Source organism: Onychostoma macrolepis, chromosome 12 (assembly GCF_012432095.1).
Source record: "Onychostoma macrolepis isolate SWU-2019 chromosome 12, ASM1243209v1, whole genome shotgun sequence".
Taxonomy (NCBI): domain Eukaryota; kingdom Metazoa; phylum Chordata; class Actinopteri; order Cypriniformes; family Cyprinidae; genus Onychostoma; species Onychostoma macrolepis.
In genome coordinates this window covers 23,625,634-23,640,106 of record NC_081166.1, presented here as the reverse complement: position 1 = coordinate 23,640,106, position 14,473 = coordinate 23,625,634, and the positions used below count along the sequence as shown (strand labels likewise).

The 14,473-nt window shown below is 39.3% G+C and overlaps 2 protein-coding genes across 2 annotated transcripts in view; one reads left to right on the top strand and one right to left on the bottom strand.

Annotated features, from left to right (window-relative positions):
• kcnh6b (potassium voltage-gated channel, subfamily H (eag-related), member 6b) overlaps positions 1–6,291 on the top strand; it is a 28,202-nt gene extending 21,911 nt beyond the window's left edge. The window contains exons 10-12 of the mRNA XM_058793129.1: positions 2,058–2,229; positions 2,449–2,656; positions 3,811–6,291. Coding sequence (XP_058649112.1) covers positions 2,058–2,229; positions 2,449–2,656; positions 3,811–4,080 — 650 coding nt within the window. The 3' untranslated portion in view covers positions 4,081–6,291. The remainder of the gene's footprint in view (positions 1–2,057; positions 2,230–2,448; positions 2,657–3,810) is intronic.
• A 1,341-nt stretch (positions 6,292–7,632) lies between these two features.
• Positions 7,633–14,473, bottom strand: part of erbb2 (erb-b2 receptor tyrosine kinase 2) — a 41,128-nt gene continuing 34,287 nt past the window's right edge. The window contains exons 26-27 of the mRNA XM_058792960.1: positions 11,214–11,571; positions 7,633–10,097 (exon numbers count right to left, since the gene is read on the bottom strand). Coding sequence (XP_058648943.1) covers positions 9,769–10,097; positions 11,214–11,571 — 687 coding nt within the window. The 3' untranslated portion in view covers positions 7,633–9,768. The remainder of the gene's footprint in view (positions 10,098–11,213; positions 11,572–14,473) is intronic.

The following is a 14,473-nucleotide window of genomic DNA, read 5'->3' as shown; positions in this document are numbered from 1 at the left end:
GTTTGGGGTTGTTATCATGTTGCAATACTGCCCTGCGGCCCAGTCTCCGAAGGGAGGGGATCATGCTCTGCTTCAGTATGTCACAGTACATGTTGGCATTCATGGTTCCCTCAATGAACTGTAGCTCCCCAGTGCCAGCAGCACTCATGCAGCCCCAGACCATGACACTCCCACCACCATGCTTGACTGTAGGCAAGACACACTTGTCTTGTCACCTGGTTGCCGCCACACACGCTTGACACCATCCGAATCAAATAAGTTTATCTTGGTCTCATCAGAGCACAGGACATGGTTCCAGTAATCCATGTCCTTAGTCTGCTTGTCTTCAGCAAACTATTTGCGGGCTCTCTTGTGCATCATCTTTAGAAGAAGCTTCCTTCTGGGACGACAGCCATGCAGACCAATTTGATGCAGTGTGCGGCGTATGGTCTGAGCACTGACTGGCTGACCCCCCACCCCTTCAACCTCTGCAGCAATGCTGGCAGCATTCATACGTCTATTTCCCAAACACAACCTCTGGATATGACGCTGAGCACGTGCACTCAACTTCTTTGGTCGACCATGGCGAGACCTGTTCTGAGTGGAACCTGTCCTGTTAAACTGCTGTATGGTCTTGGCCACCGTGCTGTAGCTCAGTTTCAGGGTCTTGGCAAGCTTCTTATAGCCTACGTCATCTTTATGTAGAGCAACAAATCTTTTTTTCAGATCCTCAGAGAGTTCTTTGTCATGAGGTGCCATGTTGAACTTCCAGTGACCAGTATGAGAGAGTGATAACACCAAATTTAACATACCTGCTCCCCAATCACACTTGAGACCTTGTAACACTAACGAGTCACATGACACAGAGGAGAGAAAATGGCTAATTGGGCCCAATTTGGACATTTTCACTTAGGGGTGCACTCACTTTTGTGGCCAGCGGTTAAGACATTATTAATAATAATAATAATAATAATAATAATAATAATAATAATAATTTTTATTTATATAGCGCCTTTCCAGAGCTCAAATGGCAAATTATTAGTGGCTGTGTGTTGAGTTATTTTGAGGGGACAGCAAATGTACACTGTTATACAAGCTGTACACTCACTACTTTACATTGTAGCAAAGTGTCATTTCTTCAGTGTTGTCACATGAAAAGATATAATAAAATATTTACAAAAATGTGAGGGGTGTACTCACTTCTGTGAGATACTGTATTTAAAGGGTTTTTTTTATTTTATTTACATTTTGCTCTGATCTTGAATATTGTACTGATATCTATCTGTGTGAATGCAGCATTACAAAAATGTAAAATCTCAATCCTGAAGCCAAATCATGGTGTGCTGCAAGGATGACATACTTAGGTTGGCCAAAACCCAGAAACATGTTAGCAATTTAGTACTTCCAGTTCCGTCATCCTGAACTCAAAGGTCCTTTGTTAACACAAGCTCAGGAAATCTTTGCATTTTATTCTACAACATAAAATATATCAGTAATATTGTGAATTTTAAAAACCTTTACTTTTCTTGAAAAAGCTGCTCTCAAGGAAAATGATTATTTTTATTTTTTTAATAACATCTGAAAGAGTTGTTGGAAGTTTAATCGTGGTGATGTTAACATCATGTGACACCCCAACAAGTAGCAACTGCATAGCAATAACTTAGCAACCACCCAGAACCCCTTAACATGTAGCAACCACCCAGAACACCCTAACAAATAGCAACAGCATAACAACCATCCAGAACACTGGAGATAAAATTTCATTAAAAATTAAATATATTTTGTAATTAAATTAAATCACAGAGCTCAGTTTCTACAATAGCCAGTGAGAAAATCCTAATAGGCTTTTGTTGAAGGAACCAGGGTGATGAAAATTTCCAGGTTGGCCTTAAAAATACATCACTGAAAATGGGTCATTTTAGGTCATTGCAACTACTATTTAGTAATAACATTTTGATAGTTGAAAAAGTGCATCTTTAAAATCTCACAAACTTGAACTTTAAATGGCATACTGAAAATCCAAATGCATTTCTTGAGTTGTTGGATTGTTATTATTCCATATCTCCTTCTAATACAAGCTCCTCCTCCATCTGGATTGTACCATTACTGGCCTGACCATCAGGTAGCTCATTTCGCTGAACAGACTTGGTGCCCCCTATCTGTCCGGACCTCATTACCACCACCGCTCTTTGAGGATCAACCCTGTGAACTTGAGTCCAGACTGGAGCTCCTGCAGAGCCAACTCAATAGGTAGGTGATGCAAACACTTAAACTAACTAAAACCGACAGTTCTGTTGTCATTTATTGCCATCATGAAGAATGAGAATGAAGAATGTTTTGTTCATGATGCTTTCTTCATTCCATTGATACATATCGTGACCAGGGGCTGTCACTTGATGATATTTGAATGGATGAAGGTGTCTAGCAAATAGCTACTTAAATGCTGCTTTTCTGTTCTGTTTCTCTCAGACTGGAGACCAGAATGACAGCAGACATTAATGTGATCCTTCAGCTTCTCCAGCGACAGATTGCTCCAGTGCCCCCAGCATATAGCACTGTATTACCTGAGAACCACACTCCTGACCCTGCTATACTGTACGGAAACAGCACACCAGTACTTCACAGCATGTACCTGATCCCAAACATTCAGCTGGACAGTAGAAATACCACTATTCAGGTAAAAACGCTGGCCAGTAAAAGTGGTTTTCACAGCCACACAAAAAGACCTGTGTTTTAATTATACTGAATGTGCTTTTGTTGTGTACTTCAGATCTTAAAAATTTTATTTTTAAAAATACTGTATTTGCAGTTAATAAACTTTTTTATGGTTTATATGACTGTTTCTTAACTCACACAAGTACACTTTTAAATAGTGTACTTTGTACTAATGTCAAATTATTACAATTGAATTCATTATAATGATTACAATTAAAAGTTTACTTTAAAGTACATTTTATTAATATTTTGTCATGCTTTAAAGAAGTACACTTGTTTTGATGTGTTGACTAACATACTAAAGCATATAAAGTACTTAAAATTTCACTGTAGTGTGTTTATTTGATATATTTAAAGTGAATGTATTTTAAATGTAGTTCATTGCAACTTCATCACAAATGTGTAATTACAAATATTTTTAGGTACATGACACAAGTTTCAATAGATAAACATTAAAGTGTTGGGCTGATTGCTGTGGACAGTAGCGTAGTAATACTGTTGGCACATACGTCTATTAAAAACAATAAAATTGCAAAGAAAAATTATATATTTTAGTTTACCGTAAATACTTGTCAGTACATTTGAACCATAATTTAAAGATAATAGAATAATTATAAAGTTACTTATTATGAAGTTACCTACTGAAGTAGCTCAAATACGCACTCTTAAGTTCAACTAATCATATTTTATGTAAATTTAAATACATATAATACATTTTAACTGAATTTTAGATAGCAAGTGTATATAAAATAGAAGTGTGTGTATATATATTTATATATATATATATAGTGGGAGAAAGAGAGGGGTAGGAAAGGTCCTCGAAGCGGGATTCGAACTTGGGTCGCCCGTAGCGCAGCGCCACTGTATGTCAACTATCCGCACTGACAGTGTATATATTTTTAAGTATATTATTACATACTTTTCAAAGTATGCTCAAGTATACTTCTTTTTAACAAGGGTTGATTACTAACAGAACTTTTAATTTGTCATTACAAACCCAAAAAACCTGATACTAAATACTAACCTTTAGCTTTAGCTGTATTCACTAAACTGATGACAATCAACAGTGTTATTGATTATAAAACAACTTAACTTTCTTTAACTCTGTGTTTCCAGAGTTCAGCCCAGCCAGATTCCACATTCAAGTCAAATTCCCAGGGTTCTCTGTCCAGTGGTGTTCACATGGGAGCTGCGTCAGACGACTGTGTACCCGATAAACTGGAAACTAATGCTGTTTCAGCCCCAGCCCTTCAGCCCATTTTGATAGATGCACCGCGCCTCTGTTTGTCCCTCCACTTTCCCTCATTGCCTGGCAACCTGGACACTTCATCACACCTGGAAGAAATTCCCAAACACATGTCTGACCCTGCCTTACCGGTCAGCTAAAATCACAACACACCATCAATCAGCTTATCGTAACAGAACAATGAGAACACATAAAAACACATTCACAATCAACCCTGCTCACATCACCAGCTTTATTGTGTTGTGGATGTTAGGAAGACCATCTTGGTTAACCATGTTGTGCTGCCCGTCAATTAGGACAGCCCTAAATCAGAATAAAAACTCAAGCTTTTCAGCAAACAAAGGAATGTAACAAACATTTAAATACAAACACTACAGGACAAAATACTACAAAAGCCACAACATAAGCATCTCAAACTTTAAGATGAATGTCCGTGACCATCAATGATATGTTCTACATGCAGTGAGACTCAGGAAACAGTCACAGTACAGTAGCTGATAATGTTTTGTAATGATACCGTAAACCTAACCAAAGAATGCCTCTGTATGTCTGGAGTATTCTGTCTATTTACTGTAATTAAAACAATGTTCAATCCCTTTTTTGTAGTCAAGACTTGTCTTTACAGAAAGTGTTTTAAAAAGTCCAAAGAGAATCATTTTCTGGAGTAAAGAATATGCATTTAGAATAGCGGTTTAGATATTTGAGTATTTTCACTATTTCAAATGAAATGTTGCTTTAAATTACTGAAAAAGCTTCATATTAAAAGAGAAATAAGGGTATTTTGGGTGCTGTTTTTTTTAAAGGTCCGTTTATTGCTGGTTTATCAAATAATATTTTATATGATAAAAATCTGTTTTTGTAGACAATGTTCTCTGAAAAAGTTTGAATGTTTAAAGTAGTTTTAAGTTTCAGTAGCGTTTCTGGGTGGTTGCTAAGGTGTTGCTATGCAGCTGCTACATGTTAGGGTGTTCTGGGTAGTTAATAAGGTGATAGGATGTTTTGGATGGTTATAAGGTATTGCTATGCAGTTGCTACTTGTTAGGATGTTCAGGGTGGTTGCTAGAGTGTTTCTGTGCTGTTGCTTGGGTGTTCTGGATGGTTGTTATGCTGTTGCTACTTGTTAGGGTGTTCTGGGTGGTTGCTAAGGTGTTTCTACATGTTAGGATGTTCTGGGTGGTTGCTAAGTTATTGTTATGCAGTTGCTACTTGGGGTGCTCTGGATGGTTGCTAGGGTGTTGCTATGTTGTTGCTTGGGTGTTCTGGGTGGTTGCTAAAGTGTTGCTATGCATAGCAACCATCCCGAACACCCTAACATGTAGCAAAGTTATTGTTATGCAGTTACTACTTGTTAGGGTGTTCAGGATGGTTGCTAGAGAGTTTCTATGCTGTTGCTTTGGTGTTCTGGGTGGTTACTATGCAGTTGCTACTTGATAGGGTGTTCTGGGTGGTTGCTAAGGTGTTGCTACAAGTTAGGGTGTTCTGGGTGGTTGCTAAGTTATTGTTATGCAGTTTCTACTTGTTAGGGTGGTTACTAAGGTGTTGCTATGCATTGTTACATATTAAGGTGTTCTGGGTGGTTGCTAAGGTGTTATGATGTTATGGGTGGTTCCTAGGGTTTTGCTCTGGTATTCTGGTTGGTTGATAGGGTGTTGCTATGAAGTTGTTAGGGTGTTTTGGATGGTCGTTTGGCAGTTAATAGATTGTACTTAGTAGTTGCTTTGATGTTCTGGGTGATTACTAAGCGGTTGCTAGTATGTTGTAGATAGTTGCTAAGGTGCTGTTATTTGGTTTCTAGGTTGTTTTGGATAGTTGCACCTTGATCTGTTTTTAAAACAAATTTTAAGCTTTAGATTTTTATATTAAAAACATTTTTACTGGAATATGATATCAGTGTCTGCTGAACACTGACCTCTGTGTGGCACTGTTTGCTGATGATATACGACTGGAAAAGCACAATATTTGCCCAACATTCCTCGACTTACTCTTATCATTAAACATGAACATTTATCTTCTTGGTCTCTACTTCCTCATTTTGTGACTCGATGGCCATGTGTTCATCACAGGTCACAGATTTCAGATCGAGATAAGTCAGATCAATAAATGCTATTTTTGGACTTTTTTAGTTTTGAGTTCTGATACAGCATCTGTATATTCTTCTGTATATTTATTTGTATATCAAAAGATGAATTAAAAGGTTTTTTAAAGTTATTTTTTAACACAAGATAATTTATATGTAGAACTGGCAAATTATGAACAACAATCTTCTGAAAACTTAAGCTTATGCTTTCTAAGCATATATAACACTAACGGAAGAATGAATATAGTTAATGAATATTAAATAGGACAGGTTATACTGACATTGATTCATGAACTTCCTAAAGCATCCAGTCATGTTACCTAAACTCCATGAAGCAGATGAGTTGGTGCTACAGATGCCATGAAATCACATGGATTGGAGTTTGTCTCTGATTTCATTTAATTTTATTATCTCACAAAAGACTTTTTGTAGAATAACATAAAGAGCAGATGAGATTGTTCACCCCAGTTGTAGGCATCAAAATGTACCTCCTTACCAGTAATACAGAAACCACTAATAAGCCACTTGGCACAAGTCTGGTTTACACAGAAGCACTGTTCAAAATATCTCTCAAAAGATTTTTGCAAACTGGCACCATTTGAGTTCTCAAAGTAGAGTGTACAGATCACAGTGCATCGAGTCAATTATTGTATACAGTATATTTACAATAAAACTTGCTGGCTCACAAGAAAAATAGCAATATTACATCAACCACAAGCTGAGATTTGGACAATTATGCATATAAAAAGTACAACATTCAATATTAAACATTCAAAGTGTGTATATTTTGTTAAAATCATGGCAATAACAGATTTTAAAGTTCCTTCGATGTGCTTGCATAGACTTTGGATCCTGAAATAATTTTGGCTGGCATCAATGTTGATATATGGCATTACAAAAAAAGCTGGAACTAAAACTCAGAAGCTACTGTAGGTGCTTAATTTCATTGTCAAACGTTGTCAAAGGGGAGGTGTGTTATTTCTGCATCAGTAGTGGCATCAAACGCAATTGCTAAAACAAGTTGGTTGGAAAACTAGTTAAAGCTCCCCAATGCTCAGGATTGCTACTATATGATTTTGTATCTATTTCTACTAATTTTTCAAGCTGAACCAAAAAAACTACAAAGACTGTGTTGGCTATGCAGAGACAAGGAACATTTTTTCCCCCCATCTCTTACTGTGAAAAACAATCACGTCATTGTTTGAGCTGATGTCGAAACACACTGGAGTGCCATTAGCACACATAATATCACTCTCTCACTCCAGCGCCTCCATTCACTCCCAGTTCATCATCTGTGACAACTGCTTCACATACTCCCAAAGCTAAATTTCTCATTTCATATTCAGGAAAAACAACAATCAACTGCGAGAGCCTGATAGATTTTCAAACATCTGTAATTTAAGATGTGGTTTAGTGAAAATAACTGCATAATGTATGAAATGGCAATTCGTTTTGACATGGCAAGGACAAAACATTCACGTCTTTCCTCAAAGAAGTGACATATTAACTGGACGCTGGAGTCCGGTAGTTAACAAAAGGCACACGTTGTCATTTGGAACAATGGAGGCATTGAAGGGGTGTTCGTCCAGCCGGAGGCCACAGCTGCTAATATATGGAAATCAGACCACATTCTTAAACATGAAGTATTTACTCCACAACACTGTGTTTAGTGTTAGCCGTCTTTCTGCGTACATGTGAGGCAAATTTAAATGAGTAGGATGTGTCGTGCCTAAAAGAAGTTCTTATAAATTAATCACAATAGACATGAACTTCCAATGATCACATCTGGGGTTAAACATTGATTTCAACATCTTATTACAATTAAACCAGTCGGTCTGATAGTAAGGGCCCCTTCGTATCAGTTAATACCACATTGTATTCATCACTGCAAAGAAGAAATTCCATTAGATAACATCATAATAAAAAACATATTTACCTTAAAATATATCCAGGTCATATTTAAACCCAAAATCAAAAGAACCAAAACAAACCATATTTTTGCCTAAAGAAAATTAATTCTACCAATACCAGTAAGACGTTTTGCATCATGACATTTATTTTAATTAAGAACTCCTCCATTCATGTATGATGAAAATTACACTGTATATATATATATATATATACATATAATAAAACACTTCCGTTCAAAAGTTTGAAATAATCAAGATTTAATTAGGCCTAATTTATCTGATCAAAAATACAGTAAAACTGTAATATTGTGAAATATTATTACAATTTAAAAGAACTGTGTTCTGTTTTAATTAGTGCTGTCAAACAATTAATCATGATTAATCGCATCCAAAATAAAGGTTTTGTATGAGTGCTGTGTACAGTTATTATGCATATATAAATACACACACATGCATGTATATATTTCAGAATAATATGTTATGTTTATATATTAAATATATTTATAATGTAAATTATATGAATATAAATATAGACATGTAAATACATGTAAATATTTTCAATATACATACACATATGCATAATAAATACACAGAACACACATAAATTATGCAGACAAAACCTTTTATTTTGTATGCGATTAATCACGATTAATTGTTTAAGAGCACTAATTTTAAAATGTCTTTTATGGCAACGTTGAATTTTCAGCAGCCATTTCTCCAGTCTTCAGTGTCACATGATCCTTTAGAAATCATTCTAATATGCTGATTTGCTGCTCAAGAAACATTTTTTATAATTAAAAATTTTGTTTTTATTGCTTAATATTTTTGTGGAAGCCATGGTGCATTTTTTTCACAATTATTTGATGAATAGAAAGTTCAAAAGAGCAGCATTTATTTAAAACAGACTAAATAGTCTTTACACTTACTTTTTTATAGTATAAATTAATAAAATGCAACCTTGCTGAATAAAAGTATCAATCCAACCTTTTGAACAACAGTTCATATGTACACTAATGAGATTCTGGGGAGGAAATGCAATTAATTATAATAAATATAATCTTAAGCAAACATCTTAACATAGGCATTCGAATTTTCTTTATGCACAATATTTAAAATCAGGGTGCAATATGACCTGGACACCTGTTGCTCTACATATACATCTGTACAACTGTGACCCAGCCCATAATAAAGATAGTCAATGCTCAAACACAAGGAATTTAAAAAAATACCCAAACAAATCAGAAAACCTGGATATGTCACAGATAAGAAATGTTGATGAATCTTCAGAGCCAGTTGCATCGCTGAACACACAACGCCCATTTCGTATGGCAATAATGTCAGTCTTTCATTCGCTGGCACTGTAGCTGCTCACCCAGGGCCTTTACACACAGAACAGAGCGGCTTTGATTGTGTCCAGCTCCCGTCCGGCTCTCACGCAGCACTCTGGAAAGCAGTGTGTACGGTCCTGGCTTGGAATTGAATTGAATCTCCAGAAAAGGTAATGTTTTACGAGATGACCAAAAGCAAAAAATCCCCCAAAAAAAGTCCTTACTGTAGTGTACATTATCCAGTGTTAACATCATTCAAGCAGTCTTAAAAAAAACAACAACGTACCATGTTTTTGTCAGATGGCTGACTTTTTGGCAAAGACTGGAAATGCATCCATCTTCAAGTTCCAACTCCAGTACACAATGCTACATAGTTATAATGATTTAGTTAGAAAGCCATGAGAAACCATTCAGATTGAGAATGTCCTTCACAAAATACGTCTTTTACTCACTCGCTCGCGCACACAACCTCACCGCTCACACTTGCACTCAAGCTGTACCGAATGCTTCCTCTCAAGTATACTCCATCTGACCGCTCCATGTCTCTGCTAAGCCCAGGTACTCTGGGTTTTCTGCTGTGGGGGTCATGTAGCCATTCGGCTGCCTGTGAGTCGTACCTCCATTTATGGACGCTCTGGCGACTGCCTGAGCTTTAGCTGCGATATCATGATAGTAGGGGTTGTCGAAGGCAGGTGAAATGGGGGAGATGTTGCGCATTGGCACCAGGTACTCTGGGTTCTCCACACTGTTCCCTGTATAAAGGCCGTTAATGAATCTCCTCTCGCTCGCTTTGCGTGGAAGGGTGCTGGGACGCTCACACGGGACGTCCTGGTTCACATACTCTGCAATCAAAGAGAATATTTAAAAAACACTGACTTCAACACTTTTAACGCCATGATTTCAATGCAGTGTGAAATGGCAGCTTTTGCTTATTCGGGAAAAAGGATATTCATCAACAACAATGTGGAGTGAGACTTAATTGAGTTAAGTGTTTACTAAAATTGTTGAAATGCACAATTTATTTGTACAGTATCAGTGAATGGCCGATAATTGACATTTAGTGTATTATTCTTAATTTAGATGATCAGTGTTGGGAAGGTTACTTCGGAAATGTAATAGATTACAGATTTAAAATGTAATAAGTAGTGTAACTATTCCAATTACTTTATTAAAGTAATGTAACTGATTACATTTGATTACTTTTTGACTACTTTTCTAAATTTGCATATAAATCGGCGTATACGACAGTGTGTTCCAGTTCCTGCTAATATCCAGCAACTTCGCACAGCCATTGAAGAGGAGTGGACCAACATTCCACAGGCCACAATCAACAACCTGATCAACTCTATGCGAAGGAGATGTGTTGCACTGCGTGAGGCAAATGGTGATCACACCAGATAATGACTGGTTTTCTGAACCCCCCCAATACAGTAAAACTGCACATTTTAGAGTGGACTTTTATTGTGGCCAGCCTAAGGCACACCTGTGCAATAATCATGCTGTCTAATCAGCATCTTGATATGCCACACCTGTGAGGTGGATGGATTATCTCGGCAAAGGAGAAGTGCTCACTAACACAGATTTAGACAGATTTGTGAACAATATTTGAGAGAAATAGGCCTTTTGTGTACATAGAAAAAGTCTTAGATCTTTGAGTTCAGCTCATGAAAAATGGGGGCAAAAACAAAAGAGTTGCGTTTATAATTTTGTTCAGTGTAATAATAACAATATATAGCATTTTAACATCTGCCATTTATTGGTTATTGACCATTTTGAGGTGATTTTTTTATTAATTTAATATGCAAAACCTGTATATATATTTATGTCGTTATAATATTTAATCAAAACTTGATTTCCCTTGAAATTACTCTTTCATTTGGATGATGTATTCATTACCAAAAATATGTCACTATGGAAGTAAAATTAGTTGCCTACTGCAAATGATATATTTCACTCACCAGGTTGTGTGTGTGCTCCACGTGGCAGTGTGTGTGAAAGGAAACTGCTAGGACCATCAGTCTCCATCTCTCCATCTATGCCGTTGGGGATGGTGGGGTCTTTAGAATAGCGGCAAGGACTGGATGGAGGGCCATTGTCCTCCACATAACCGTCCAAAAACACTGAGTCTGATTGGCCTCCGGCTGAACGGTGCGATATGCTCCGTACCAGAGATGGGTATTGTGTACCAGGCCACATGCCATTGGCTGTTGCCCTCACAGGAAGAGTTGGGTACTGACTTTGCCCCACCATGCTGACGGAAGAGTACAATTCCCTCCCGCTTGGCATTCCATCCACCTCTAAGCCTTGATCTGTACTCTGGAGAAGAAAAACAAAAAACAGTTACATGATTGTTAGCAGTTCAGGGACTGCCCCTGTTGAAAAAATAGCATATGCTGGTTAGGTATGTTTTGAAGCATGGCTGCTGGTTTGAGCTGGTTTAAGCTGATCCTTAGCTGGTAATGTGCTGGTCCTAAGCTACTAGCTCCTGCTCAGGACCAGCTCAGAACCAACACATGACCAGCTTAAACCAGCTCATGACCAGCCTAAACCAGCTCATGACCACCTAAGTACCAGCTTAAACCAGCTCAAACCAGCAGCCATGCTTCAAAACATACCTAACCAGCATATGCTGTTTTTTTTCAACAGGGGCTTGGCATGAAACCGAAGTTCTACAGAAAATACACAAATGCTAATGTTTCTAGCTACACAAGCCCACTGTATTCTCAAAGGCATCTCAATTCAAACACAAAATATATGCTGCTGAATATATTTAGTTTGCCAAAAAAGACAGTAATAAACGACAATTATACAAACTCTTCTAATGTCAGTTTTCTTTTTCAGGTCAACTGATTACCCGGTCTATTTCAAGCCCTCTGTGTCGTTAGTTGGGGTTTAGTCTCGTCGTTACCTGTGGGTGTGTATACCCTGTTCGCTGTAGTCATTAAATGTATTTTGAGATTTATTCTCTTCTGGTCGTGCCCTTTCTCCCCACACATGCCGTGACAGCAGACCGAACCCAAAAGAATGATGAAGGATAGGAAACGCTACGGCACCCTCGCAGCCATTAACATGCCACCATCCAACCTGGATCCGCGAGGGACCGTCGTGTTCATCTTTCAGAGTGGCCGGAGTTTGGAGGACTATGTAGAGGAGTTTCTGGACGCTTGCCATCTTGCCCGCTGCGATGAGGTCTGCTTGATGAAGGGATTTTGTTACAGGCTGGACGACGACAGCCGCTTCATCATGCCCCATGGAGACCTTCGCACTGTGGATGAAAGGATCCGCATTCACAGTCGACGAAGTGGATGTTGAGGATCACATCAGCGTCCAGCCCCAACGTGCAGACTTCCCGCAGCGTGGCCCAGAGCCCAGCCAGCCATCATCCCCACGCAAAACAGATCGTAAGCCTGAGCCCACCGCAGACACAGAGCCCGAGCAGATCGCGTTTCAAGAGCCAGAAAAGGAGACTGAGCCAGATAACGCCACAGAGCCCGACGTGATGTCTGAACAGGTGTGTGAGCCAGATACATCAATCATGCCAGTGGGAATCTTAGTGGAGTACGAGGGCCTAAACCTTCTGTGTCTCTGTTGGTTCCATCCAGCCCTAAATCTTTGGTGTCTCCGCTGGTCTCATCCAGCCCTAAAACTTCTGTGTCTCTGTTGGTTCTGTCCAGCCCTAAATCTTCTGTGTCTTCTATGTGTCCCTCCTGCCCTGAACCACCTAAGTCCCTCAAACGCCCACCCATTCTCCCTATCCCACCTCCGCCTTCTAGTTCTAACTTTGACTCCATTCTTTCTCCTCTATTGCCTGTCACTTCCCCTACGCACTCTCTGCCAGCTGCACGCTCCTCATCCGCCTCAAGTCCCATCATCTCCACCATGGACTGTAACCCTACGTACCCACCCTGTCTTGCTCACCCTCTGGCACCACTTTGGACATGCATCCATCTCCCTTCGCCTGCTATGCCAGCCAAGCACTCCTTCTCCTGCCAAGTAGCCAAGTCCTACTGTATCTCCGCTGCCACCTGTCATCCCCTCCGCTCACCCTCAGCCTGCCATCACCTATGTGGGTTCGCATCAGGGCTTCCAGTCGCAAGCTCCACTCAGGCGTGAGGATCCCCTGTCTCCGCCTCCAGCCACTGGATCCTTGACTCCACCTCGGCACTGCGACCCATCGACTCCGCCTTGGCTCCTTGCTCTCTCGTCTCCACCATCCCACCGGCTACACTGGGCTTTCACGTCCTGACGGCTCCACCTTGGTCAGTCGTCGACCATCCGCCACCTCAGGATTACACTCCTCTGGCTTCACCTCATCCATCCATCCCTCCGGCTCTGTCAGGCTCCTCCTTCCCTCTGGCTTCACCTTCGTCCTCAGTCAGCCTGCTGCTACGCCTTGGCCCTCTGGATCCTCTGTGTTGCCCAGGCTCCGTGTCTGCTCAACTTCGTCTGGGTCTCCACTGCCGGCGTCATCGAAGGAGCTAAAATCCCTGGTTCCACCTCCCCAGGCCTCCTTTTTGGACTCTCTATTGACGCGAGGTCGTGCCTTTCTGGAGGGGGTCGATCTGTCACAGTTTAGTTCTTTTTTAATGTTGTTTTTTTGTCCTGTGACCTAGTTTTCCTTGTGTTCCTGTCATTTAGTTAATTTGCACACCTGTCTTGCCTTTGAGTTGAGTTGAGTTGCCTTTTCCCTCATTTCAGTCTTGTCATGAGTTCTTCTTCTCAAACCTGGGGGGGGGGCTGTTTAGGGGTTATATGTATTTATATCTAAATGTACATTAACAGACTGTCTGAGTTCCAATTGCACTTTCTTTTAATCTTACCTCTGTATCACATCTAATAAAGTAGTGTTTATAAGTGCAGCACTGATTGGTGTACAGATGTAGCCATGGTTAACACTGTATTTCTGCTTTTCCATAAGCGTCACCTACTGTCAGAGTGAATTTGCATTTTCGTTCAGCCTGTCTGCCTTATTATATATAACATACATAATTTATTAGGTTGAAATGTGTGGTTTATCATTTTAATAATACATTTTATATTTGTCAAGACTTATATTATTTGAATGGTAAAGTTGTTTAAAGTTGATTGCGATTTCACTTTTTTTAAAGGGGGGGTTCAATGCTGTTTCATGCATTCAGAGTTGTTTCCACTGTTAAAGAGTTGTATTCTTATACTAAGCATGGCCAAAGTTTTTTCAATCATGGCTCATCCTGACGTA